The 23939-nt window shown below is 53.0% G+C and overlaps 1 protein-coding gene across 2 annotated transcripts in view; it reads right to left on the bottom strand.

Annotated features, from left to right (window-relative positions):
- Positions 1-8052: 8052 nt before the first annotated feature.
- The window catches only part of MRC2 (mannose receptor C type 2), a 28140-nt gene continuing 12253 nt past the window's right edge, over positions 8053-23939 (bottom strand). For both annotated transcript variants that reach the window (XM_033078828.1, XM_033078829.1), the window contains 26 exons: positions 23734-23847; positions 22677-22820; positions 21980-22168; positions 21079-21233; positions 20713-20820; positions 18320-18435; positions 18033-18181; positions 17699-17916; positions 17338-17480; positions 16837-16939; positions 16610-16748; positions 16324-16359; positions 15688-15848; positions 15304-15371; positions 14932-15032; positions 14691-14836; positions 14153-14267; positions 13910-14073; positions 13597-13705; positions 12908-13146; positions 12652-12820; positions 12329-12478; positions 11136-11255; positions 10470-10649; positions 10050-10076; positions 8053-9351 (listed from right to left, as the gene is read on the bottom strand). In XM_033078828.1, coding sequence (XP_032934719.1) covers positions 9131-9351; positions 10050-10076; positions 10470-10649; positions 11136-11255; positions 12329-12478; positions 12652-12820; positions 12908-13146; positions 13597-13705; positions 13910-14073; positions 14153-14267; positions 14691-14836; positions 14932-15032; positions 15304-15371; positions 15688-15848; positions 16324-16359; positions 16610-16748; positions 16837-16939; positions 17338-17480; positions 17699-17916; positions 18033-18181; positions 18320-18435; positions 20713-20820; positions 21079-21233; positions 21980-22168; positions 22677-22820; positions 23734-23847 — 3584 coding nt within the window. In that variant the 3' untranslated portion in view covers positions 8053-9130. The remainder of the gene's footprint in view (positions 9352-10049; positions 10077-10469; positions 10650-11135; positions 11256-12328; positions 12479-12651; positions 12821-12907; positions 13147-13596; positions 13706-13909; positions 14074-14152; positions 14268-14690; positions 14837-14931; positions 15033-15303; positions 15372-15687; positions 15849-16323; positions 16360-16609; positions 16749-16836; positions 16940-17337; positions 17481-17698; positions 17917-18032; positions 18182-18319; positions 18436-20712; positions 20821-21078; positions 21234-21979; positions 22169-22676; positions 22821-23733; positions 23848-23939) is intronic.

Raw genomic sequence — 23939 nt, 5'->3', positions numbered from 1 at the left:
CTCTTTATAATACGAATTTGCATTCCCATTCTAGCCATCAAATCCCTTCCTAATAAATTACAGTCACAGTTAGGAACAAACAGAAATTCATGCATTTCAAACCTATCCCCCACATCAATTAACAGTGGTTGAATAAAATACACTCGCTCATCTTATCCACTCACTCCTTGAATAACCAAGGATCTTTTTGATAATTTCCCCCCTTTAGGTGTAAAATTTAAGGTGGATCGAGAAACTCCTGTGTCTACCAGAAAAAGCACCTCCTGTCGACCGGGACCCACCTTAAAAGTTATCCAGGGCTCCTGAGTGGTGGGTCCCTGGTATAACAGGAGCCCCTGACACCCCTAACAATCCATTTCAGTTATCCTATGGACTTCCTCCTCCTGCGGGTCCAGCTGTTTCTGCGGGCACTCATTTTTCCAATGCCCTTCTGCTTCGCAGATAGTACACTGGTTCTTCCCCAACCGCTGTTTGGGTCGGCTCTCCTCTGCTGAGGAAGGAATGCCTCTGCCCCACCCTTGTGGCCGACCCTGTCCCCTCTGTCCTAGGGGACCCCTTGGACCCCTCCGGGAGTGCAAAAACTCTGCCATCATCTCTGCCTTAGTCTTTGCCTTTTCCTCATCCCTTCTTACATATATCTGCTGCGTTTTTCTAACCAATTCCTCCAAGTGTTTATTCTGTCACTCTACATCTTTCTGTACTCCTTTCCTTATATCAGGCCAGGCCTTGGTAACAAATTGTACCTTCAACAATGTGTCAAAGGCTGGCCCCTCAGGATCCATCCCCCAGTGCTTCCTCAAGGCATCCCTAATCCTCTCCAACCAATGAGAGGGGCTTTCCTGTTTCTCCTGTTCTAACCACATCGCCTTAGCTATGTTGTTAGTTTTGGGAGCAGCTGATTTGATTGCCCTGATCAGATAAGCACAGTAATCACGGAGGCAAGCCAGACTGGCCTGGTTATTTGGGTCCCACTGGGGGTCCGCCTGGGGGATGGCATCATCCACAGTGGGTGCATTGGGTCCAGCCCCCACTGCTGCTTGTGGGTGTTCATCCTCCCACAGCTGCCAAGCTTTCTGTAAAATCATTCTTTTCTCTGATGATCCAAACAAAATTCCCAAAAGAAAATCCCAGTCCTTCTATGTATAATCTGCATTTCCCAAATATTCCTCTATCTTTTCCCCCATCCCTATGGGATCATCCAAATATGGGGGTAATTCCTTTTTCAATCGTCTTATATCCTGGGTAGTAAGTGGTACAATTACAAACCCAGATCCACCCCCTTGACCCCCCAAAGGAACTTGACAAAGTGGCATCTAGTGTATCCCTGTTTCTTAGGGGGCTTCTGATGTCCTATATTGAGTTCCTCTTCTAGTTCTAGGGGATGATACAACATGCTGCTCCCCTCCCCTTCCCCTATACCATCATTAATTTCAGGTGGTGCTGTAGGAATAACATTTTCCTGCCCACTTTGCTCTGGAAGTGGAGGATACAGGGGGCCTGCAGATGGCCCTGGGTCAGCTGGCAACACTGGAGGACAAGATGGGGGAAGGTGCTGAAAAACATCCCAATCCTCACCATTTTCTTCTTCCTCCCCTTTTTCCTCTTCTCCCTTTCTTAACACATAGATTTCTCCTGTTGCTTGTCTAACCCATATTAATCCACATTCCCTTTCAGTCCATCCTTTCCAATTCTCCTTTAAATACCTCAACAGAATTCAACACAAATGAATATTATCTGTTCCATAACATGGCCATATAAGCCCCTTTGCCAACTTCTACTCTGGCCACACAAAATAACAATATTTTACCATCATTTCCATAGTTACCTCTGGGTGAATATACAATCTATGCCAAGACCTCAGCATTCTCCCCAAGGGACTCTCCAGGGGTATTATGGGATCGTCATCCCTTGTGCCGGGGCCCCTTCCCGGCTTTACCCTCGCAACCCTCCCTGGGTGCCCTGTTTTACCTGTGCTACCCTCCCTGGGTGCGCTCTCAGATTTGCTCCCCGAAGATCCCATTTTACTCACCAGTGAGATTTTCAGTGGTCCTTCCCTGTGGACTCTTCACGGACCCCTCTGGTCCGCCACTTGTCTGTCTCCTGGACAGTCTCGGGAACCCAATCGATCGCCCGGTGCCAGCCGGCACCAAGGGGAGCTGATCACCGAAAGTGGGTGAGGCGTGCCTCCAGCTCTGCCTGCTGCCTGTGGCCCCGGACAGTGGAAATATCCCAGACAAGCCCCCAGAATGGTCAGGAAAATTAATCCACAAACACTAGAGGTTTATGTCCAAAAAGAAGACAGAGGAATCCCTTTTGCTTTATTCGAATAAAGGGAGAGGCCATGGGGCATTCCCCTGGGTCTCTCAAATTTTTGGAGGACGCAGCCTCCTTTTTATCCTATTTTCCCAGCCGCATTTCCCTCTCTCTTTCCCCATTGGCTGAGGTACCTGAGAGGCACAGACTTCCCAGAACACTTGATACCTAAGATTTCCCTCTAATGATCCGCCAAGCCAGAGCCAGCAGCTGCCCCTGCCCTCCTTTTACCTGAGCCCACCAACCCTTTGTTTTCTCAAGTACCCGAAGTACCGGCAGTCAGCATTTCCCAGCAACCCATGGGGAAAATTCTGTAGGTAAGAAGGAACAAGAAAACAAACCTAACTCCCAAAATCAACAAAGTGGGGATTTTCCTTTGTTTTATAAGGGAGAAGGTAGGCAGAAGGAAAACAGTTGCTCAGATCTTGCCTGGAATGCTGACACACAGAGTTGAATCCATAGAAAGCAACTGAAAAATACAACTGTTGTTTGGAAGTGAAGCTAGGAAAGAGCCTGAAGGCTTCACTGCACTGTACAGTAAGAAAACTGGAGTATTTGCATCTCAGCAAAAGAAATGATCAGTACAAATTTGCTTTATAAATCCTTTTAAGTTTCTTTTAAAGGCTTGCATTTGTATATGAACTTTCTGAATTCTTGCCTGATTTACACATTTTCTCAATTACATGAACTTCAAACATATTGCTTAACACATGATAATTCTTTTTACTCTGTGACGAGATGGCATAATTTTGTGAATGTCAGGAAAATTAATCCACAAACACTAGAGGTTTATGTCCAAAAAGGAGACAGAGGAGTCCCTTTTGCTTTATTTGAATAAAGGGAGAGGCCATGGGGCATTCCCCTGGGGTCTCTCAGTTTTTTGGAGAACGCAGTCTCCTTTTTATCCTATTTTCCCGGCCACATTTCCCTCTCTCTTTCCCTATTGGCTGAGGTACTTGAGAGGCACAGACTTCCTGGAATGCCTGATACCTAAGATTTCCCTCTAATGTATAACCCTCCCTTTTCATTTTTAATTCGTATGGAATTCATAGTTTTGCCCCCGTCTCCATTGTTTCTTTCATCTTCCAATACCCGGTTTCATTTCTACAGTTTGTTTGTAAAGGCAAATGTCTTTTTCCATTCATCAATCAGTGCAATCAAGCCCATTGTTTCTTCTATCTCTCAGTGCTAGTCTTATCTACCAGCCGACCCACAGTTTGTTTGTCAAGACAAATCCAGCGTTCCTCTCGTGAAGTTCAAGGAACTTAATATCCCCTATGCTGCTGGTTAACACTGTACTGGTTGTTGTCCATCACTGGAAACCTGATCCATATGTGGGACCATGCTTACTGGTGCTCACATCGGGCCTTACACTGTGTACTAACTGCATGAATTAGAAGGTAACAATTAAACATGAACTCTACATGATAATTTGACTGGTAACCATCCCAAGTGAGGAGCATATTTGATTATTCCTGAACAAAATTACTTACTAAGCAGACATCTGAGTCAGGCTTATGCCTTGCTTCTGGGAATGAGAAAACAAAGGTCTTGTGGTCACTCGTTTTGCACAAACTGGTTGTTTTCATAGTGGTTTTTTATGACGGGGTGAAATGAAAACAGCTGCCAAGTGCAATTTGATTCAAAAAGGCAGTGGCCACTAGTCACAGCCCAGACACCTCCATGGCTCTGCAAAGCCCTGACCTCTGTTGTGCTGCAGCCCCTCAGCACATTCATGTTCCTGAACACTGAATTGTGACCTTCACAAGCACCACTGTGTTGGATCCAAGTGGCAAAGAGCAGCACAGCTGAGCAGGCTCCTCACCCTCTCTACACTCTGCTAGCTACAGCTTGAAGACAAATGCACTGCATGCTTCTAAGTAGGACTGAGAGCGACACATTGGATTCTGCACCGCCTGTGCTGTAGAGCTCCCCAAATGTGTTAGAGTGCTTACCACACAGCGTGGATTTTGGGGCCATCTCAGTGCATGGCTGTAAGTATTCAATGCAGATGAATAGTAAGTCCAAAGCAGCTTAAATCTGCTTTTACCAATCAAATTGAGGGATTTAGCCTCTGAAGGCAGAATTCTGTGCACCTGCATCAGGTGTGATGTAGACACTGCAGCTCACCAAGCTGCCCCAGTCTCCTGTTTTTATTCAGAACAGGGAACTTTAGGTAATTGTTCATATGACCCAATTTAGATCTGCCAGTGCCCAGTGACTGTACCAGAGCTGACATAATGGGAGGCTCAGGCTGTGCCAACACCTGGGGCTGACTCAGGTTTATCAGATGAAGCCCAGCCTGGGGTCTGGGTGTGGTGTGCTGCACTTACATGCGCTATAAATTCCTTCTGAAAATAATAGGGATATTTTCCTTTCCACACCCCCACAGAAGCCCATGATCCAGGGCTGATCTGTGGGCTGATAGGCAGTTCACCTGCCAGGGACTAATTTAGAATGTCCCAGTCGCCTGCCTTGGAGGTGCTGCCTTCCCTCTGTCTGATACCTTGGTATTCAGAAGGGAAATTAAAGGGGATTAAAAAAACAAGGCTATTTTGTATCCTTCTCCAGATGAACCCATTCTGAACAAGATGTCATGGAATTTTCTAAGGAGTCTTTTAAAATGAGCATGCTCAATTCAAGTTCAGAAGAGTTGATAAAAGGCAGACATTCTTCATGCCCTAAGAAAGGGCCTCTGGTTACTACAAACGGCACTTTTCCCCAAAGGCCACATATCTTTTAGATTAAATATAAATAAATAAATCACATTCTGATCTTCACTGTTTCACATCAGTAGTACAAGCTTTGCTGATCTTCCTTTGAAGACAAAACATACACAGTAATTTCATGATTATAAGCCGCACCATTTTGACTAAAATTTTGATCCCACCCTGGAAATGCAGCTTACACTCAGGAGCAGCTAATATGTGAAAAATTTTCTGAAATTTCCGACCCCAGAAGTGCAGCCAAGGTGCCAAGCCGAGCACCTGCCAGTGAAACCCGGGATTGCACGATTGTTACAAATTGGTTACTCTGTTGCGAGGCGGGTTCCGTGCCGGCAGCGCGGTGAGTGGAGGCGGGCTCCCTCCTTCAGGCAGCGCAGCCAGGGGGAGAGGCAGGGGCTCCGTGCTGCCATCCCCACGGCCTGGGGGGGAGGTGGGGGCTCCCTCCTGCTGGCCCCACAGCTCGTACATGCCGCGCAGGGAGAGAGCGGAGTGGTGCTGTGCTGGCCCTGTACGAGCTGTGCAGGGAGAGAGCAGAGCAGCGCCATGCCGGCCCCGTATGAGCCAAGCAGGGAGAGAATGGAGCAGTCCTGCACCAGCCCCGTACAAGCCGCGCAGGGAGAGAGTGGAGTGGCGCCGGCCCCAACCACCGCACAGGGAGAGAGGGAAGCGCCGCCGCTGGCCCGGTGCGAGCCGCGTGGGGAAGGTGGGACCAGGCGGCCACAGAAGCCGCGAATCACGGCCACACCAAGCCAACCCAGACTACAGGCAGCCCTGAGCCACCTCAGATCGCCACGAGCCACGGCCGCTCTGAGGCCCACCTCGCCAGCCAGTGCTGGGGGCAGGCGGGAGTGCTAAGGCTCACAGCACGGGGAGGGCGCCTGGGACTGCATTTAAAGGCTACGTCAATCTGTGAAAAATGCTTGCAAATTGAGCACCTGCCAGTAAACCCGCGATGGCGCAATTCTGTTATTAATTCGTTACTTTGTTGTGCGCCGCGCAGCTCCTCACTGCAAAAAGAAGTGCGCCTTATAGTCCAGTGTGCCTTATATGATCTACAAAGTTGCGACTCCTGGGGGGTGTGCCTTATAGTCCGGTGCACCTTATGGTCATGAAATTACTGTAAACAATTCCATGATTATGTGATTCTGTGATTATGAAATCACACCTCTTCCCAGCACAGTGGGTCAGTCGAGCGGGGGCAGTGATGGTTCTGACCCCAGGGAAGGGAGGTGTGGGTCTGGACAGTTCCAGGCTACTGAAGGGATGGGAAAGCCCCAAATAAGACAGAGGTGAGCAAACAGCAACAAGTGACCGGTGCAAGCATGGAAAGCCTGATGTGTGGGAGTGCTCCAGCCAACACTTCCAAACAATCAGCAGAGCAGAGACATTATATCCATGGGACATAAAGCCAAAAACCACAAGGAATCAATACAACATTCCCCTCACCTGGGCACCTTGGAACCTCCTCTGCAGCAAGCAGGTAAGTGTCATTTCAGCTTTATATTCATTGCTTGTTGCAGACATAGGGAAAGACAAGTTTTGTTTCTCCCAATTAAAAGGAAGGAAAAAATAAAAGGAAGAAAAGAAGTGGGAAAGGAAATTTTATTTCCAAGCTTCTAAAAGGATCTTACAAACCACAGAGTTAAAAAAAAAAAAAAAAAATCTTTATCTATATATATATTTGACAGGGTCCTCTTAAGCAATTCTTCACATTATCTAATGGCGATAGGAGATAACATGTAACCATATATATGTTTCCCTGTAATTCTGATCACTGCTGACACCCCCCAAAACTCTTCTCAGACAATATTTCTCCTAGACTGTACAGATTTCTTTTCTCAAAAGCAAAGGAGAAGGAAAAAAATGCAAAGTAATCCAGAAGAAAGAAAAAAGAAAACTCTCTTAAACAAGGTCTTCCAGGTTGGCTGGTTGAGAGTCAAGTTTAACACCTCCTGCATGGCTGTGGGAGCTCCTCACCTTTTCCATGGCACAGAATTTCCTCTAGCACCTATTACTCCCCACCATGCCACCCATAATGCCCCGTGTTACCCTGTTCCCACCCTGCCCAGGGTCTCATCACTTCAAAGGAGCCCAAATCGCCCAGCTGCATCCTCAGCACTGCTTCTCCCTCACACCTGCCATCAATCCTAACCTCAACCTTTATTTGTAAGGACTTCCTAACCCCTCTGCCCATCCAGAAGGAGTTAATCCTAGATCTCCATCCCCACCAGCAGCACAGCTTTCCAGCACAGCATGATATTCCAAGCACCCCTGCAGCAGGAATTCCAGCAGCTGGAGATGAGAAGGGATTAACAACTGTTTTTTCAAGATCTAGCTCCCACATCAGGAAGGCATGGGCCCATGGATAGAACCAACTGCTCCAAATGAGAAAGGACCTCAGGAAACAAAGGCAAAGAAAGCTGAGAGAGAGAAATGGAGCTGGGGCAGGTTCATGTGCTCCAGATTCTTCCTCACTCTGAAATGTCATGGCAGCTTTTGGAGATTGCCAAAAAGTATACAAAAACCCTGGTTCCCCCATCCTACCCCCATTAGTTTCTTAAACTAATTTCTTAAGTGAAATCAACAGATTTTAAAATCTGTTTTTGACACACAGGTGTCAAAATGGAGACTTACAAAAATTTGCTTGCTCCTCTTCTTGCAGCAAAACCAACCTCAACTTGAGCCTCAGAGGCAGAGGGCTGAAGGCAACATCTCTTGCAGGGCTGTGTCAGCCCACTTCAGAGGTGCAAGGGGCGCTTTGGATCCCATTCCTAGCAGGGAACCCTTGTCGGGGACCTAACAACTCTTACTGTCTCCAGGCATTCTTCATCCCAGGGATGCTGCTGCACGCAGCTGATGGAGGATGGCTCAGTCCCAGACACCCCCACTCCTTCCTGCACAGCTCAAAAGCCAGTCAGGGGATTAGTCACACACTGTCTTCCGCCTTCTCCTCCACCTCCTCCTCTGCTACACCCTACATGGGAAACAGGCAATCACACACACCCCAGCCAGCTGTGTGAAAAAGCATATATATTCAGTATGCACTCAGTATAGTACAGCAATAAAAGCTACCATTATTTCCTTAAAAAACCAACGGATCACCAGCTTCAAAACAACCACCAAAGCTTCCAAATCCTCCCCACCCTACAGCACTGATCCTCGGCCCTCTGGGCCCAAAAAGGCATCAGTGGCAAGTGACCCAAGCCCCACGCCATCACAGAGGGTGGCCCCAGACCTGACAGCATCTCCTGCCTTGGCACCCAACTCCTCCTATGGGGTCTGGGGTGCTGAGGGTGCTCCCACCAGAGGGGCTGGGCCAGCAGTTTGCCATGGTGCTCTCCCGGGCAGTTATTTGGGGGACACACACACACCCCCCCAAAGAAAATGTGACAAGCTGTGGCTTGCAGAACAGGGAAGCTGCCACAGCCTCACCGGGGCTGGACACAGCCCTAGGAATGTGCCAGGGAGGAGAGGGGGATTCCATCTCTGATCATGGGGGGTGCACACTCAGATCACTGCAACAGTGTGTCTGCTGGAGGTGGGAGAAGACACCGAAGAGAGGAAAGGAGCAGCACAGTGGAGGGCTGGGAGCTGGCAGGGTCCTTGCTGCTGCCCACAGAGGGGAGGTAGATCAGCTTTGTAGACCTCTTGCTTGGGAGGATGTCTTCATGGACACCAACTCAGTACTCGCGGGGAAGAGGCTGCTGCAGGGCCCTGAATGCATGCGCTTGCCTTATCCCAAGGCAAAGGTGTCTTGGAGCCTGTTCATGTCGCTGGAAAGCTCTCAAGCTTGTGCAGCAACTTCCTTCAAAAGCTGTTAGACCTGAAACTGCCTCCACAGCTGCTGCAGGACAAACTCCAGCAGCTGGGGACAAGCCCAGAGGTGACAGCAGTGACATACAGGGCAGGAGGGACCCTGGCTCCTTCCTGTTGCCCACCTGGTTGGAACCAACCCTGACCCCAGCCACTTTCCCTGCCCTGCCACACCAGTCCCACTGCCACCCCCGCCCCGTGCACCTTGGGGATAGTGTGTGTGATGCTCTCTGTCCTCCCCCCTCCCCGGGTCCCCACCCCCAGCGTCCCCTCTGCCATTAGTCTTGCTGCTCATTCATCTCCATATCCGACACCAATATGTTCTTCTCAGCAGATTCACTGGGGTTGGAGGTGGTGCGACTGTAGCGAGCGCTCTCAAAGGCACCGCGCTCTGCGCTCTGTCGGCGCTTGTATAGGAAGATGATGACGCCCAGCACGGCACACAGTGCCAGCATCGACAGCACGACCACTGCGATGGTTGGTGTGGTCTCCGGCAGAGCTGCAGGGAAGAAAGGCTGTTGAGAGGCAGACAGAAGGCTTCTGTTCCTTCCTCAACCTGCAGGAGAGGCTGGGGCTGGTGGGGATCCAGCCAGACCTGTGTTTCTGGGCAGGGTCATTGGAAGGAATCCACAAAGGCCACCAAGTCCAACTCCTGGACCTGTACAGGACACCCCAAGAATCCCATCCTGTGCCTAAGAGTGCTGACCAAACATTTCTTGAGCCCTGGCAGTCTTGGGACCGACCAATACCCTGGGGAGCCTGTTTCCCCTGTGGTGGGTCAGAGCAGGACATTACTGGAATGAGATTAGCTCAGCTGGTTGAGCATGATGCTGATAACACCAAGATTATGGATTTGACTGCCGTATGTGTCATTCACTTGAGTGAATGAAAGAGTTGGACTCAATGATGCTCATGGGTCCCTTCCAGCTTAGCATATTCTGTGACTCTGTCAACCTGGTTTTTCTGGGGACATCCTGCCCTTGGCAGAGCTCCTGGGGCTGGGCAGACTCCCTGGGTCTTTCCTGGTGCATATGAACATTTAGCAGCTGCCTGGGATGGATCTTTGGGACTTGGGAATGGCACTCCCCACCCACAAACCCCAGTCCTTTGGTTATTTACACAAGCTGGGCTGTGGCACAGGCTCCCAGTCCTGGTTTCCAGTCCAAGTACTGTGCCCAGGCTGATGGTGCCACTCACCTGCCCTGGAAAAGCTGCTCTCCTCCACTGCAATGACAATACACACAGGTGAGTGCATGGCCATGACACCCTCCTTTCTTCCCACCACCAGCACCACTGGACCCACACCCTGCAATGCTCCCAGTGCTGCACCACATGGCTAATGGGTGGGGTGGTCCTCTGGCTCTGCTCTATCACTGTCCCACTGGCCTCATCCCATCCCAAGTAGCTGACCCAGTCACTGAGACATGCACAGCCAGTCACTGAGCCCAATGGGGACCTGTAGACTGCAACACCAACCCATACAAGCCCCTGCACTGGAATTACCCAAAGCATGCGGTTGGTGCTGCCAGTGTGACAGCTCTGCCATGCAGCACCCTGCCCAGACCCCAGCTGACCCTACATCAGCCCAGGAGCCTCAGGCAGCAGAGGGGGCCCTACCTCGGGGGATCTTGCAAATGACACCCATGGTTACATTTGTGCAGGAGCCTAGACGCCACATGCCGTTGCTGCTCTGGATCCAGTAGCAGCTGTTCTGGCTAAGCATGCTGGGCCCTGTGTCGTGCTGGCCCCAGTTGGAGTAGTTCACAGCAGTGTTGTCATGCCAAACCAAGGTGCCACCTGGAAAACGGGAAAATTAGGCTTGAGGATGCTGAAGAGGACACCCTAACTTTGTCTCAGTTCAGAAAGTACAAGGAGATGTGACAGGACTTTGGGCAACTTGGCCTAGTGGAAGGTGGCCCTGCATGTGGCAAGGGGTAGGACTGGATGGGCTTTAAGGTATTTTCCAACCCAAACCATCCAGTGATTCTGTGATTCTATGGTGGGGAGGTGTGATGCGGAGGACTAGGGGCTACAGCGCACCTTCCTGAATCTGTAACCTGCAGTGCCTTGGAGAAGGCTTTGGGTTTCCTATCCCACCAAGCCAGAGGAGGACACACGCAGTACGTCCAGCGCAGTCTGAGACACTGGTGCGCCTGGTCACACTATGACATGAGCGCTCCTCACTAATGCCACCACCAGAGGCTTCCTTTGCTCACCACACACTTGGTGGGAATTCATGGAGGTACTGGGGAAGTATCTCAAACCTCTTTCCTTCCTTTGTACCTTTGGGGTTGAAGGTCATGCCCAGCCAGGCCCCCTTGGAAAGGCCCTCATACGTCTGGAGATGCTCCCACACAAAGATGTTCTCCATCTCATCCTGGATGGACAACACTGTGCCGCCAACTGCAGAAGGAAGACTGTCATGGAGGAGCCCAGAACTAGGAGGATCAAGTTAGGGGGCAGCAGTGCCCAAGAAGACAAAGTTGAGGACCCACCCGTGAACCACATAACAATTGAGGAACCCTAACACAGAACAGCAAAGAGACAACAGTTGACCAAGGCCGGATATGGGCACAGGGACAAAGGGGCTCTGCTCCACCCACAAACTTCCTGAGGATCCCACTCTCTTCCATTTCTAAGGATACACCACTCTCCTTTGCCACTGTTTGGGGTTGATTTTTCTTTTACTTTGTTACCTGTGGAATTTTTCCATTGAGTTACCAAAAAAGAACTAATGGCTAAGTACTTAAGACAGGGGAGGGAGAACCCCTCTGTTTTTTGAGAGTTTCTCTCAGAGGGAGGGACAGAGAACTCATGAAATTAAAAGCAAATTAAAAAAGAGCAGGGGCAGTTGCTAGCTCTTGCTCACTCTTGGCTTCACAGGAGGAGGGTCACTGCTGCTGCCATCATAACTCAAACGGGAGTTGCCTCTTCTTCTGTTGCTGGACCCCATACCTTTGCCATTTTGGCATGCTGTTTCCAAGAGTCCTGCTGGAGCGCTGGGACTAACACTGCCCCAGGGTTCGTGACCAAAGCCTCTCTTTCCCATCCCTTCCCATCTGGGACACAGCTGCTATTACCGCGTGCTCCCTGAGCTCGCGCCACAGCACCCCCTGCAGCCACGCGGGGATCATCGCACCAGCCCCGCCCACAGGGGCAGCGGTCCCTGCCGGCTGTGACGGTAACTGCACCAAAGGGGAAAGAGCCCGCGGCCGAGAGGACTCTTACTGGGGCCCTGTTCTGTTTGTTGTTAATTCCATAGCTGTTGTTGTTTTGTTTGCCTTGTTATACATACTAATAAAGAACTGTTATTCCTATCCTCATGTCTTTGCCTGAGAGCATCTTAATTTCAAAATCATAATGATAAAAGAGAGTTTACATTCTTCGATCCAGGGGAGGTTTCTGCCTTCCCTAACAAGGTTGTTAGGTGTTTACCTGTCTTTCAAACCGAAGCAACCACCCCAACCCCCTCATACCTTTCTGGCACTTCCTCATGGCATCCTTCTGCCCAAGGGTAATCTCCATGTGGAAAGTGTAGCAGTGGTCCCGGAAGGGGATCCAGGACGAATCCTCCAGCGATTTGGGACAGCTGCCACTGTAGCTCCACTTGTGTGTGCGGGAGTGACCTGGGGAGCACATGGTACATTAAAGCTGTGGTGGGGCACAGGATTTTGGGGTCCCACAGCACACTGGGGCACCCACACCCACAAGGACATGCTCCAGAAGGTCCCTGGTGGGATGCCATCTCCAACCCTTGGTCACATTCCACTCAGACCACCCCGGGCCCCCTGGCCAGCACCTGTTTGGAGCTGGCAGATGCCCCCCTGCAGCTTGGTGTCGCAGTTGGCTGTGTGCCAGCTCCCGTCTGTGTCCATGTAGGAGCAGCCGGCAATCGGCTGGGGCTCCCCATCCTGCCAGTTGGTGTAGATCAGGTTCTCCTCTGTCAGCCATGAGTAGCTCCGACCTCCCTGGAAGACCACAGGGAGGAGATGCCTGGAGGGCTGTTGTGATCCCTCTGAGGGCCCATGCCCCAGGTGCCTGCCCCCTTCCCTCACCTCATCATTGGCCAACCCAATCCAGAGCGGAGCCCGCAGGCTGCTGACAGCCTGTGTGAGGAACGCCTGGCTGTAGGGGTTGAGGATGGTGGCCAGGGTGGCATTGAGGGTCTCGCAGAGTAGCAGTGCCTCGTGCCACCTGAGGGGTTTCTGCAGGATCCGGTAAGTGCTGTTGTGGTAAAAGAGGGTGCCAGTAGGAGAAGGGGGGAATGGTTCCTGTGCAGGGCTCAGGGACGGGTCTGGAGGAGTAAAGACAAACAATCAGAAGGCACAGAGGACACTCCTGCATCCCAGGTGGGTCATCCCCTTGTCCATCCCTACCCAGACTAGGCTGTCCCTGGCAGTATTGTGCTTGTTGCACCTCCTGGTGCAACTTAGGAGGGCAGAGGGATATCCCCAGGGATGACAAGCAGTGACACCCTAGCACCATCCCCACCTGGGAGCTGTCCACCAGAATGCAAGTCCCTGTGGGACACACTGAGCCAGGTTGGTCCACAGGTTTGGGGGCTGTCCCACAAAATGCTGGGACCAGGGACCCACCCACCCAAGCTAAAGTCTGTCTCCCCAACTCTCCCCAAGCTAAACCTATCACTCCAAGCTCCCCAGTCCCATGTGCCATGGGGCACCATGCTGGCAGTGGCAGATCCCCAGTCAAGAGAGCTGGGACTGCTCCCTCGTTCCCCTCCTACCTATGCTCCGCTGGCAGACATAGCCATGTTTCTCCTCCAGGCAGCTCCGGTCATCCCAGCGACCCGTGAAGAGGGGGGGTGAGCCATGCCACACCACAACACAGTTGGTCTGCACAGCCAAGCCACAAGGTCAGCACTGTCCTTAGCACTGTTGTCCTACACCACAGAGATCCTCATGCCAGAAACCCCCACCCTGCATCCTGCACTGCCCTGGGAGAGCCATCCCAGCCCATTAAATCCTTTCTTTTCCAAGGCTAGGCCTGGCACTGAGATCTTCCTGGGGGATGGGGGTGCAATGCGGAATGTCCCTCACCAGCTCTTCACGGGGGCTGAAGGAGCTGCAGCCTGAAGGCTCTCCAGGTGCCCAGTTCACATGCCTCAGCGGCTCCCCCTCTGCCCACTGGAACTCCCCCTGGGCATCGTGCAGGCCAATCCAGAGGTCAAAGGAGATGTTGGGCAGCATGGATGTGATGAAGGCTGCAAGTGACAAGTGAGACACTGAGGACCACTCATGGCAGGTATAACCCTAGTGGGGTGGTGGGCAGAGGAGACCTACCCTGCTCCAGGGGGCTGGCAATGGTAGCCAGGATGGCACCCTGGCTCTCGCACAGCTGCTTCGCCTCTGGCCACTTCACTATCTCGCCTTTGTTGTGGCCATTGAAGCTGAAACACTGCACAGGTGGGAGCACAGGATGGGCCTGGAGGTGCAGCTGCCCCCAACCCTGAGCCCTGCACCCTCCCCACCCAGCCACCTTCTGCAGCCCCATTCTGCCCCAATGGTCCTTCTCCTCTTCACACCCACACACCTGCCACTCTTCAACCCCTCCGGCCCTCCCACATCTCTCCTGGCAAACCTGTGCACACACCTCGCCTGCCCCATCCCACAGCATCTCTGTAAATGCAGCCCTCAGTGCTCCCCACAAAATATTTGCAGGCATCCCTCTCTATCCTGCCATCTTGCAGCCACCCCTTCTGCGCCTCTGCAGCGGTGGTGGAAGACCAGGAAGTAGCCATCACCTCTCCATCCTGCCATCCCCTCTCCCATCCTGCTGTCCCCTCTCCCATCCTGCTGTCCCTTCTCCCTCCAGTGGTACCTTGCTGAGGAAGGGTAGCCAGCCTTGGGGACAGCCCCCACTTGTGGCAGCAGGTATCGGAGGGAGGGAAGGCGTCACAGCTGTCCCATTGCTCCGTTTGCAGATGTAAGGCAGTGCCGTCATGCACTTCTGGTCCCCCCAGTCCTCTGTGGGAGGGACAGGCTGGGCGTGATGCCCCTCTGCATTGGTACTGGTGCCCCACCCCCTCAGAGCCCCATACGGAGCCCTGCCCTGCCCTCACCTCGGCTGGCTGTCATGTACACACACTTCCTGTCCTTGCTGATGGGCCGAGGCTTGCCTGGTGCCCAAGAAACAAAGTTGAGGAGGGATCCATCAGACCACCTGGAACAGCATCAGGAGGAGCACGAGGCTGAGCAATGATTTGGTGAACTGGACCACTTGAATGCCCTACCTGGGAGCATGTCCCACCACCGCCCTCCTGGGTGAGGAACCTCCAGCCCAGCACCCCAGGATGAGATGCAGGTGCTGAGTCACAATACTCTGAGAGGCAGGGACAGTAGTGTAAGGACATGCAGGGACATAGTGGTGTGGGGATGTGATGGTGACCATAGTGTGGGGATGTCCGAGGATGCAGTGGTTGTCTGTGACTTACTTGAACCTCCCATCATTCTCGTAGGTGTGCAGCCCAATCCACCAGTGCTGCTCCTGGCCCCTGGAGAACTGCATGCCCAGAGAGGACAAATCAGTGCCCTTCAGGGACTGGGGGGTCTTTGGGGGCAACTGAGGTTGCCACGGGGATCAGACACCCTTCCCCAGCTTGCAAAAGCAAGGCAAAAAACCATCACTTTGCTGACCCCCAAACCCATCCCCAAGCATCAGGACCAGCCACCACACAAATCCATCATGACCCCAGCAAAGCCCAGTCAGCAAAGCCCAGTACCCCCAAATACTGTCCCTCCAGAAAAGGGTGAAAGAAGACAAGGAAGAGTAGCTGACAAGGTAGCAGAGCCCTGGAAAGTTCTTGTCCCCTTGGTACCTTCTTCAGGTTCTGGCCCAGGAAGTGCAGCTCGGCCTCGCTGTGCACCGACGTCAGCTCAGCCTGGAACCAGCTGCAGATGCGTTGTGCCTGCAGCCATGTTGAGTGGTGTTCAAAGAACTTGTACTCAGCCTCTTGGTATTTCACCCACTCTTTGCTGCCTGCAGACAGGGACCAGTGTCACACTGAGGCTGTGACACCCCTGCCATTGTCACCCTGACCCTTAGTCCGTGCCTGTTGGGCTGCTTTGCTTTTGTCCCTTTCCTGCAGCAGAGTTGCAGCAGGATGTCTGGGGTCCCCTCCCTGCCTCAACCCTGCCCAGAATCCATCCTCCTCTGAATAACACTGCAGCAGACACCCATTGAAGACATCAGGTGGTCTGTGCATGATCTGAAGTTGAACCAGGAGAGGTTGAGGTTAGATACCAGGAAAAGGTTCTTCCCCCAGAGAGTGGTGAGGCAGTGAAAAGGCTCCCCAGGGGAGTAACTACATCTCCAAGGCTGCCAGAGCTCAAGGAACACTTGAACAACACTCTCAAGTGCAGGGTGCAGGGCCAGGAGCTGGACTCAATGGTCCTTGTGGGTCCTGTCCAACCCAAAATCCTCTGTGACTGAGAAAAGGCTGTGGCCAACACACCTTGGGTCGTGATCTCTGGCTCCTTCACATCGACACCTGGAGAAAAGGCAAGGAGAAGTTGTCAGTGGGGTGCAGGCTGGGATGCTCCCATGAATGCGTCTCTGCAAACCATCCACGGGCTACAATGGCAGGACGCCCCTCCTGAATTCCTCCAGAAGTGACAGTACCTCTCCTAGCCCCTGTATTAGGAATCACCCTCCCTCCTCCCAGGGATTCCACCACCCCACACCCCATGCTCCTCCAGGTCAGTCACAGCTGATGGTTTTGGGGACCCCTTTGCCAGTACCTTTGGGCAGTTTGCAGATCCAGTCCAGCTGGGCTTCACACTGCATCGGCATCCACTGCAGGGAGGCCAGATCAAGCACTGCGCAGCTCCGGATGTCATCGTCATCATAGTTGCTGCGGTCAAAGTTGTGGTAGAAAAACTGGGGGTTGAGAGAGATGGGTGATGTTGGGCATTTCCACCAGTACCAGATTTGTCCCTCCCATAACCCAAATGTCCCCTGCACTCACCCCCAGCCCGTCACTCCACCTCCAGCTCTGGTCCCCAGCAGGGTCCCGCCGGTTTAGGCCGATCCAGAACCAATGCTGCTCGTGGAGCTCTGGTTCTGACTCCCTATGGGGAGCCAGGGCAACAGGTGAGTACACAACCCCCTTCAAACCAGAGGGGTTCATGTTTGTGTACAAATATATATTTATAATCAGGGCTTTTTCTGTTTGTTTTCAAAGCATGCCATCACCACACACCTGAAGGTAGGAACTGGGGTAACAGGCATGCTGTCTCAGGGCTGGAGCTGCTTTAAACCCAAGCTCCATCCCCAGATTACACTGAACTTTCTGCACATCTCCCACACCAGCCACACCAACTGATGCACCTTCTGTACACCAGTCTATGCTCAGAGACGCCCATCCATCCATTTATTCATCCCTCCATTCACATGTGCCAGAGCATCAGGAGGGTTGTGGGCTCCACACTCTGGCAGTGAACACGCACTGATTCCGCCAGCCTCTCACCCAAAAATCTTGTTGAGGGTGTTGGCAACAAAATGCTCCTCTTCGTAGCTGCCTAGGCTGAGAAGCTGGGCCCCCAGCTCCCGGCAGAATTCCTGCGCAGCGATCCACGTCTTCTTCTCTTGCAACTTTTCGAAGTTGAATACCTGGGAAAGAAGGAACCCACAGCATGGGGGCCTCTTCAGCAGCAGGAGTAGAGCACTGTTCCCACCTGCAGGCAGCCATGTCCCAGGGCACAGTGCTGCCATCCAGTCCCAGCCAGGGTTGTGGGGTGCCTCTTGCAAGCACCAAAATGTGTCCCTTCACTCCCCTGCGTTGGGGAGGCACATGCATCCCCACACCGACCTGTCCAACCCCCCTTCACCTTGTAGCAGTGATGGAGTTTGGGGTCGGAGCTCCATCCTGGGGGACAGGTGGCAGTGAGGCTGGGCGTGGGGAAAGGACCAGGCAGTTCAGGATTGACTGGGGTGCCCAGGTTCTGTCGACAGATGTACTTGGCCTTGAAGGTGCTGCAGTTCTTCACCTCCCATAGCCCCATCGAGCTGCCGGTGGCCAGTGCCACGCAGCCACCCTTGTTGTAACCTGGAGCGCTCACGAGAGCAGGGAAGATGCCAGCCTTAGGTTTGGATTGTGCTGGGGGGCAGTGCCAGCCCCACCCTGCATGAAGGGGGAGTCTTCATCCCACCCCCATCTCTTACCGGGCTGATTGCGGTTCCAGTGAGTGTACATCACCTCATCACCACTCAGCCAGCGGAATGCTCCTGTCTCATTGATGTCCTGCAGAGCTGTCCAAAAATACTCCCCATCCCAGCCATAGATGAGGCTGCTCACATATGCCTGCTCAAACCTGGAGGGACAGCAAAGAGTGGGCGACGCAGTGAGTCGAGACACTGAACTGCCCATGATGTTCCAGTCCTTGGAAGTCACTCCCCAACTTGCAGGGTTTGTTTTGGGGCAAACCCACCACCACTGGCATGGCACTGACCTGTTGGTGATGGTAACCAGCGTGGAGCTGTAGTCGGAGCACGTCTTGCGGGCATCGCTGTAGGGGACACGGTCCTCACCCAGCCAGAAGCAGGATGGGCTGTGCCACTTCCAGCCCTGGGGATAGGTGACAAGGAACATCCACCACTGCCCACCTGGACCTCACAAGAAGGATGGGAGCAATCCCAGGGCACGAAAGCAACATCCCGAGTTCCCCACCACTACCTTTGCCTTCTCCTGGGAGGTCTCCTGCCCCCACCTGCCCCAGCTTGACTCTAATCAGCTTTGACCTCTAACAAGCCCCTGGCCCCAGAGGACATGGCTACAGGGAAAACAAACACCCAGGCAGCTTCAAAGCTGGGGAAACTCTCTGCCAGTGTCCAGCCCCAGTCGGGGTGCAGGCAGGGGAACACAATCCTCTCTTTATGCTGCAGGGCTGAGTCCAAAGTGAGTACCACCGCAGCCAGCTTTAACCCCCTGCCTTGTTGATGTTGGAGTCTTTCCGGGGTTGGAGACACAATAGTGCCTGTTTTCTGCCAGAGCAGGGAGTGGGGTAGCCCGGGGGCTGGCAGTGGTGGTGGCATAATGAGGAGGGACACGGGGGCTCACCTGCAAGAAGAGACACACACCCTTTACACAGGTGAAGTGGCTCAGCCAAGGAGCCAAGTGGCCCCAAGCTCAGGGACCCCCTGGAAGGGGAAACATCACTAGGGTTCTACTCCTGGGTCCCCTGGGCATTGGAAGGACAGTGGGGGCACATGCCATATGCAGTGTCATCAGCACAGTGGGGAGGGAAACAAGAGAACAGCTTTTGGAAATTAAAACAACTGCAAATTCTATTTTTTCCCCCCAAGTTCCTGCTCCTGCAGCCTTTCTCTGAAGCTGGCAAATCCAGGTACAGACCCATAAGCTGGATCCCTCTGGAACAGCATGAATGCAACTGAGTAGCCAAGAACGGGGCATATCCTGGAACAGTGCAATGTCCCCAGATGGGTCCCCAACCAGCACTGGCCGCAGCACACCCTAATACCCCGAGTGTGCACTCCCACACACTGAGGACGACAACAAATCTCTGTGATCCAAAACAGGGCCAGGACAGGATCCCCAACCCCAACCACTGCCTTCAGCTCCCAATCCTAGCGTGCCCCCACATCCCTCTCCTGATCTGCCTTCCTCATTGTCCAAAACACTATCCTCCATTGCTTCTTTTAAAGACTGCTCCTGAAATAAAGGAGATTTTTAAAGAGGGGGGAAAAGCAGCAAGGCCACCATGAAAACCAGCAGAGTGGCTGGAGTGAATAGGACCAAACCCCTGAGCAAGATGTGTCTCCTCTCCACCAGCTTCTGCCTCTGGGTGGCAAATGTTCTCACTGAGAATGAGTAAGTACAGGAAGGATGGCTCTTGGTCCATTTGTCCCTTGCAGTTTGTTTCCCAGTGCATCTTTGCTGGGCACCCAGGGCTAGGATAAGACTGTGACCAGAGAGGCAGGAGGGAGTTAAATCTGCATAGGGAGTGCTTTGGGGACATGCAGATGTGTGGTAGCAGAACTTTGCCTCTGAGTGTCTCATCCCCAGCACCTGTGGACACTGGGGCTCTTCCAGCTACATCTGGCAACCCTCAAATCTGGCCCTGTAAGGCAGTTCTCCTGGCTGCTGTGCTCCCCTAAGCTCTAGCAGAGCCAAGCAGCTGCTGGAAGTGCGGCAAGGACACGGGAGAAGCCCAGCATCACACCTGGGAGCTGGCCTAGAGTAGTTGCTTGCTAGTCAGGGCACAAGTGCACTGGCCAGCTCTGAAAGGCTGGGAGAGGTTCAAGAGCCACAGCGCTGCCAGACTCGGTGCTTGGAGGCTTTGCAGAGTACCGCAAAAGCCACTTCCCAGCAAGTGTGGGAACAGGGCAGCTTCAGCCCCATGCAACAGCTGGGGAAACAGGCAGGGCACAGGCTGAGTGAGAATCCATTGGTTTGGTGTCCCCAAAATACCTATGCCCTGCCCGGAGAAGGCAACCTTCCATCAAGTCAAGGAATAAAGCTGACAGTCATATCCATCCTGCCAGGCTCCCACGTGCTCCTGTGCCTTGGCAGAAAGAGAGGCAAGAGGGGAAAAATGAACATCCCCGCTGGCAGCCAAGGGTGCCTGATGGGGAGGGTCTTGGACAACGTGCACCACGTGCATTGTATCCCAGTTTCTTCCCATGGACTCCTCCACCATGGCAGTGAGGGGCTCAGCAGCCCCAGAGTGCTCCAACTCAGCAGCTCTCAGGCACAGACCATCTGCTCCAGGTGCTGCTAATCAGGGCTCCTCAAAATGGTTTTAGGGAAAGGTCCTCTGAAGCCTTGGGCTCCATGCAGAGCCATGGAGCAGCCAGAGCCACTGCTGCCCTAGGTGCCCCTCACCTTTCGGCACCCGTGGTCATCCTCCTCCTTCTCCTGGCTCACCCGACCAGGCTTTTTGCAGATGGATGGCAGGGTTTGGTTGCAGGGGCTGTCGTTCCACCTGCCTTCCTGCAGAGTGGGAAGAGGAATGGCAATGAGCCCATCTGACAGCCTGGGGAATGTCCCAGTCCCTTCACCTGTACCTTGGGTCCAAAGACCAAAACCCCAAGGATGATGAGACAGATTCCTCCCATCCCCATGACTCAGATGAGCTAGGCTGAACCCAGCTGGAGACACTCCCTAAGAAATGCCTTCCTCAGCAATGAGGATGCTGTGGTGCTCCCTGCAGAGGTGCAGGATAACCTCCCATCCCTTCCAGGTTCTCACCGGTCCCCAGATGGTCACACAGTCCTCCAGGCTGTCACGGAAGTTGTTGGGCTCAAAGGGGTGCCAGTATGTGAACCTTACAGGTGTCCCATCTGACCACTCGAAGCTCATCTGCAGCTTTAGGTCATTTAGGCCAATCCAGAGCTCCTCTACATCTGCCAAGATAGGAAGAGAGGAAGTGAAACGCCCTCCTCCTGGATGACCATGTGCAGAATCTTTTGGTGATCTCAGCCCTCGTGATGGGACTGGTCTCTGCCAAAACCCACTGAGGGCTCTGACCTCCTTGTGCCAGTGGGCAGAAAAGGGCAGGACAGGGCAGAGCAGCTCTTGCCTGCAAGGATGGAGCCCCAGAGTGGGAAATACAAGGACATGGACCCCCAGAGTGGGCAACACAGGGACAGACATTTGCCTGCAGCTTTCAGAGAGGGGCTAGCAGTATGGGAGTAAAAGTCCAGGTCTGCAGGCTCATGTCCAGTGAACTCCTGGTTTTCAACAATTCCTTTCCAGCACATTCCAGTCTGCTCCCAGTCTGGGGGCAGCAGTATTTCCTCTCCTTCCTCCACTCTCCTGTATCCCCTTGTTGGCCTCCTTCAGCAAGCCCAGCAAGAATTTTTTTCCCATATTTTCCAACATTAACCAGCTGGGACTAGCACCATTCCTAGCTGCAGATGTGTAGCTTTGACTCAGCACTGCAGGCTCTGAGAACAGCTTTTACACTTGCTGGGTGGAGGATGCACCCAGATTATGGGTTCCTCCAAGGAACACAGCACTTCCCAGTCTGGGGCCTCCGCTCCCTGTACAACCACGAAGTCAGCTCTGCAGCCTCCAGTGCATCCAGAGACTTTTCCATGGACCCCATAAGACAGGAAAGGGGTTGCTGGCACAGCAAGCTCCTCCTTACCTTGTTTGATCTCCTTGGTGACAAATTCCAGCTCAGAGAGGGTGTGGATGCTGACCAGATCACCCCCGCTTCGCAGGCAGGTCTTCTTCGCCTCCTGCCAGCTCTTCTTCTCTCCTACCAGCCGGTAGCAGTTGGACTGGAAGGGCTGCCAGCTGGGCTCGCAGTCCACCTTCACCTCTGACCACAAGTCTGGCAGGACACAAGGCAGCCTGAGGGTTCCTGCCCAGCTATCCAGCCCTCCCCTTGGCAGGGAAAGGACAGCAGTCCCTCCTGCGGGTGCTCAGAAGACCAAGCCAAAGCCGCAGTGGGAAAGCCATGGCCAAAATACAACAGGTGGTGCAAGGTGTGGGAATGGTGGCTTCAGAGTTCCAGGAACAAAACAAAATCCCTTCTGTCTGCAGAGGAATGAGGGCAGAGCAGAGCAGACAGCATCCCATCCCTGGGGACCACAGGGACCTGCTGCTCTTCATCCCTCCCTTACAGCCAACCTGGAATGGCACCAAGCACTTCTTGGAATGTTACTTCGGGATGACTTTTCCTAAATCTAGGGAATTTGCTCTGCACACCTAGGACATCAGCAAGCTGAGGACACCATAGGCACTTATATGGGTAGCATCCCCTGACCATACTGGGGTGGGAGCACACCCAGATGGGTTACAGAGCTGCCCATTCCCAATGCTGGTCATCCCCTGCTCACCCATCAGAAAGGGGTCAGCCGTGGCATTTGGCTTCTTCTTGCAGACATAGGGGAGGGCAATGCCACAGTCACGGTTCTGCCATCCTCCAGATGACTCAGTGCGAATCACCCCGCAGTTCTCCTCACTGGGGTTGTCGGGCTGGTCTGGAGAATGGGATAAGGAGGGGACAGGCTACTACGGAGTCAGGACACAGCCACCAATGCAGCTCTCCCTGCTTCAACACCAGTAAAACCCTTTTTGTTTTGTTATTTTGCATGATGAAGACATGACCCCAACATGCCCAGGATTATTAATAGTGCTTCAATGCACAAGAACCCAAAGGTTCACTATTTTACCTGGAAATGTTAATAGCAGTCAGGGGGCCAAAGTACCAGAACTGAACTGCTCCTGCCTGTCCTCAAACTTCCTGTGAGGGTATCATCCAAGTGCCTTTGGGTGATGGCACCAGGCATGAGCAATGGGCCCTCTTCCCTCTGAGTACCCCAGGGTTAGGGATGGATGTCTGCAGCTGCAGACCACTCTTCAACCACACTCCAGCACTAAGCAGGGATGCAGCCACCCACCATACAAGGAATGTCAACTCCACGCTACCCACAAGGTCAATAAGTGTTTGCAGAGGGCCAGTTCCCCCTTAGCACCCTCATATTCCCACTTAAACTTCAGTTCCTTCTTCTCTCCAGGGTAAGACAACAGAAACTCTCATTAACTTGAATTAGGTGGAGATGATTTTGTCAGTTTTCTATATTAATTCACAACAGCATAGTAAATTGCTGACAGAAATGAGAGTGGTGAATGCACAAGTAAATCAGAAACGTCTCCCTGTTTCATTGCCACCATCTGCACTTATCACAGAGCAAGCATACACATGCCCCCCTGTGAAGCAGTTGGCCTGCTCCAGCTCCACAGATTTCCCAGGCTGTTACACAGGCCCCTGAGGCCCTCTGTCCCTATGCAGTAAGGGGATACCCTGCAGCAGCCTGGGCCACCCCACTTGTCATGGGGCTATATCTGGTGGTTTCTCAGGCCCCATCACCACCACAACCTCCCCTGTCTCACCACTCTCCCAGTTGAGGTACTTGAGGGGTGAGTTGTCTGACCACTGCCAGCCACCATTGATGTCCAGGTCATTCAGCCCAATCCAGAGTGTGGAGCTGTACCCGGTCAACAGACCTGGAACCAACACAGACAGAGAAGAAAAATCAGTCCCCCAAGCCCAACTCAGTTGCCAGCTTGTCACCCCCCCACAAACCTGGGGCAGGCAG

The sequence above is a fragment of the Catharus ustulatus genome, chromosome 23, assembly GCF_009819885.2.
Source record: "Catharus ustulatus isolate bCatUst1 chromosome 23, bCatUst1.pri.v2, whole genome shotgun sequence".
Lineage (NCBI taxonomy): Eukaryota > Metazoa > Chordata > Aves > Passeriformes > Turdidae > Catharus > Catharus ustulatus.
This window is presented reverse-complemented; position numbering and strand designations above follow the sequence as displayed.